General features: G+C 51.2%; 1 protein-coding gene across 1 annotated transcript; it reads left to right on the top strand.

Moving 5' to 3' along the window:
• Positions 1-663: 663 nt before the first annotated feature.
• Positions 664-4189, top strand: LOC102176871 (APC membrane recruitment protein 1). Its single transcript, XM_018044056.1, is given in 21 exon segments — positions 664-1392; positions 1395-1439; positions 1442-1771; positions 1774-1903; positions 1905-1954; positions 1957-2034; positions 2037-2195; positions 2198-2393; positions 2395-2492; positions 2495-2670; positions 2672-3038; positions 3041-3061; positions 3064-3135; positions 3138-3311; positions 3314-3559; positions 3562-3624; positions 3627-3647; positions 3650-3945; positions 3947-3999; positions 4001-4068; positions 4071-4189. Coding segments are annotated over 21 exon segments (3288 nt in total). The 5' UTR covers positions 664-866.
• Positions 4190-4230: the final 41 nt, after the last annotated feature.

The following is a 4230-nucleotide window of genomic DNA, read 5'->3' as shown; positions in this document are numbered from 1 at the left end:
AATTATTGCTGCTGTGGGAAAACACGAGTAAAGCACTTCCTATTTCATCATTTTGTTGATGCCATTCCATATGCCTTAAATATACATAACTTTATGTTTTTATTTTCTAGTCATATCTTAATAAAGCTGGGCAGAAAAAGAAATCGATGGAGAAAGATATACCATGCAGCTACTAATGAAAATAAAGTGGGAAGAGCTGTACTAGTTTCAGAAAGAGCAGGCTTCAGAACACAGTTATCAGGGATATAGAGGGGCACTAATAATGATTAAGGGGGCAATTCTCCCCAAAGACATAACAACCATTGGTGTCTATACCTTAAGAAGAGCACACTGCATCAAAATACAGAAAGCAAAACTGATAGAACTACAAGGAGAAATAGATGACACTATGGTTCTAATCGGACATTTCTATACCCCTGCACTAGAACTGGCCAAACCAACAGGCAGAAAAGCAGTGAGGCCATGGTTAACTCAACAAACACCATCAGTCAAATGCACAGCATGGATATCCACAGATTACTACAGATCCGACAACAGAGGAATTCACCTTCTCGGATCAGTGTGCATGTTGCTCCGTTTGGTATGCTGGCTTTGTGGCCCGAGGGTCTGACCCAGCAAGCCAGCATATGGAGTGCATTAAGGTTTTCCCTACATTTTCTTTCTTTGTGGTTCAATTCAAGCCTGAAACCACAGACACCTGTGAAAACAAACCCAGCCTGGATGCTTGCTCACCAGTACTATCTCTCTTTGTCTCTCTTATCTTCAGCCCCAGCTGTGATGCTTCCTGACTGATGATGTTATAACAGTGCCGAGAAGCCAAAAGGCTGCATTTTTTAGCTGAATACACCTGAGTTTTCCCCATCATCATGGAGACCCAAAAGGATGAAGCTGCTCAGGCCAAGAGAACAAGAGTCTCTATGGATACCCAGGATCAAGGGACAGAGAAAGGGGCCAAAAACAAGGCCTCTGAGACAACAGAAAGGCCCGCATCAGAGCCACCCTCATCTGGTCCAGGTAGGCTGAAGAAAACTGCCATGAAACTCTTTGGTGGCAAGAAGGGCATCTGTACCCTGCCTAGTTTCTTTGGAGGGGGACGAAGCAAAGGTTCTGGGAAAGGCAGTTCTAAGAAGGGTCTTAGCAAGAGCAAGACCCACGATGGCCTGAGTGAAGCAGTCCATGACCCTGAAGACATTGTCAGTGAAGGAACTGGCCTCTCCTTACCTTTGCCTGAGTCATCACGACTTCCCAGCTCTCAGAGTGTCCATGGGTCTTTGGAGACAGACTCCAGATGCAAGAGGTCTGTGGCTGGAGCCACAGAGAAAGCTGGGGCTGAGAAGGCTCACTTTGTGCCCAAGCCAAAAAAAGGCCTGAAAGGTTTTTTCAGTAGTATCCGGGTCACCGGAAGAGCAAGGTCTCTGGGCCTGAACAAAGCAATCCAGGACCAAGGAGTCTGAGGGGATCAGGGCCAGGCCTCATGAGTACGTGAGCTCAGCCCTTCTGTCGCACACTGATGAGGTCTTCCAAGCCCCAAGAAAAGAAAATGCCAAATCCCAAGATGTCCCTGGGCCAAAAGTTTCTTCAATATCAGAGACTTCTCTGGCAGCCACTGAGAAAGCAGCCTTTAAAGATCCAGAAAAAACCTTGGAGACCTTTGTCTCAGCACTCTTGCAGCCCAAACCTGCCCCTGAAGCCAGTGGTCCAGAGGAGCTGCATAGTCCAGAAACAGGGGAGAAGCTTGTGGCAGGAGAGGTAAATCCACCCAGTGGCCCTTTAGGGACCAGCTGAGCCTCCTCTTTGGGGATGTCACATCTCTGAAGAGTTTTGACTCACTGACAGGTTGTGGTGACATAATAGCAGAACAGGATATGGATAGTATGACAGATAGCATGGCCTTGGAGGCCAGAGGCCAACCGAGATGGAACCAAACGAAGTTCCTGCTTGGTAACCTACCAAGGAGGGGCGAAGAGATGGCCTTGCCTGATGATGATGATGAGGAAGAAGAGGAAGAGGAGGTGGAATTAGAGAGGAGGGAGAAGTCAAGGAGGAAGAAGATGATGATTTAGAGTATCTGTGGGCAAGTTCCCAGATGTACCCAAGGCCCATACTAAATCCAGGCTACCATCCCACCACATCCCCAGGCCATCTTGGCTACATGCTTCTTGACCCAGTTAGGTCTTATCCTGGCTCAGCCCCTGGGAACTTTTGACTCCTCAGAGTGATCAGCAAGAGTCCGCCCCCAATAGTGATGAGGGTTATTATGACTCCACTACACCAGGACTTGAGGATGATTCAGGTGAGGCCCTGGGGCTTGTCCGTAGGGATTGCTTGCCCCGAGACAGCTATAGTGGTGATGCCCTCTATGAGTTCTATGAGCCAGATGATAGTCTGAGAACTCCCACCTGGGGATGACTGCCTTTATGACCTCCATGGTCACAGCTCTGAGATGTTTGACCCCTTCTTGAATCTTGAGCCCTTTTCTTCCCCTCGGCCACCTGAGCAATGGAGACAGAGGAAGAACGGCTAGTGGCCATCCAGAAACAGTTGCTATATTGGGAGCTACAGCGGGAGCAGCGAGAGGCCCGGGAAGCATGTGCCCAAGAGGCTCACACCAGAGAGGCCCATGCTCGAGAGCCCCACACCCGGAAGCTTATGTCAGAGAGGCCCGACCTCGAGAGCCTACGCCAGGGAGGCCTGTGGCCAAGAGGTCTGTGGTCGAGAGGCTCAAGTCCGAGAGACACAGGTGCGGCAGGAGAAGCCCATCATAGAGTATCAAATGAGGCCTTTAGGCCCATCAGTGATGGGTCTGGTGGAAGGGGCATCAGGGACCTCTCAGACTTCCCACAGAGGAACCACATCAGCTTTCCCTGCCACTGCAAGCAGCGAGCCAGACTGGAGGGACTTCCGTCCTTTGGAGAAGCGTTTTGAGGGAACCTGCTCCAAGAAAGATCAAAGTACTTGCCTGATGCAACTCTTCCAGAGTGACGCTATGTTTGAGCCAGACATGCAAGAAGCAAATTTTGGAGGATCTCCCAGGAGGGCCTACCTACTTATTCACCTCCTGAGAGCCAGAGGAAGAGGATGTTGAGAAGGAAGGGAATGCTACTGTGAGTTTCTCTCAGGCCCTCGTGGAGTTCACAGCAATGGGAACCTCTTCTCCAGCAGTCTTCGCAGCTCTGACTCTGATTCATCCTTCACTCAAAACCCTTCCTGAGCGCCTCCCATGGTGACCTTTGATATCGCTGATGTGGAACGGGATGGGGAAGGCAAGTGTGAAGAAAATCCTGAGTTCCACAATGATGAAGACCTTGCAGCCTCCTTGAAGCTTTTGAACTGGGCTACTACCAGAAACATGCCTTCAACAACTACGCAGCGCGATTCTACCAAGGCTACCCTGGGTGTGAGCAGTCTCCCTCGATACTTGGACTACCTGGCATGCACCCTCGTCCTCCACCTGCTGCCATGGCCCTCAGCAGGAGGAGCCGCTCCCTTGACACTACTGAGACCCTGGAGCTGGAGCTCTCCAATTCTCACCTGACCCAAGGCTATATGGAGTCTGATGAGCTCAGGCCCAGCAAGAAGATTCAGATGAAGAAGAGGAGGAGGAAGAATGGGGCCGAGACAGTCCCTATCTCTCTATACTGAACCTCCAGTAACTACGACTGGTCTGCCTGGGCTCCCTGTCCTCTCCCAGTGGGGCCTGGCCATGCCTGGATAAGTCCTAGCCAGTTGGATGGGCCTTCTAGCCATCCATTTGGGCAGGCAGTCTGTTGCATATCTCCTCTCACCATGTCAATGTTGCTCTCAGTATCAGGCCAGAGCCAAGGCACCTGGGAATCCAAGTCTCAGCTAGCTCGGCCCTTCACACCTACCCCTGCCCATGGGCCCTTTTGTTATAACCTCCAGCCAAAGGCCTCCCAGAGTGTGAAGGCCAGGCCTCAAGATGTGGCTGCTGCCTGTTGATGAGCCCAGTCATTCCTCCATTTCTGGAGGCTTCAGCCCAGCCCTGTGCCCAGGCCAAGCCTGTGGGCATTACTCATGGCAATCCCTCAGCTGCCCAGGATCCGCCTGAGCCCCAGAGCCCCAGCCCATTCACTATGGGGCTTCCAGCCTTGACCTTTCAAAGGAGAAGGCTGAGCAAGGTGCCTCTCTCCCCACCAGCTGCTCCTCCACTGCTATGAATGGGAATTAGCTGAGTAGTCATCATCAATTCTGGAGTGAGGGGCAATGGGG

The sequence above is a fragment of the Capra hircus genome (genome assembly GCF_001704415.2).
Source record: "Capra hircus breed San Clemente chromosome X unlocalized genomic scaffold, ASM170441v1, whole genome shotgun sequence".
Classification (NCBI taxonomy): domain Eukaryota; kingdom Metazoa; phylum Chordata; class Mammalia; order Artiodactyla; family Bovidae; genus Capra; species Capra hircus.
This window is presented reverse-complemented; position numbering and strand designations above follow the sequence as displayed.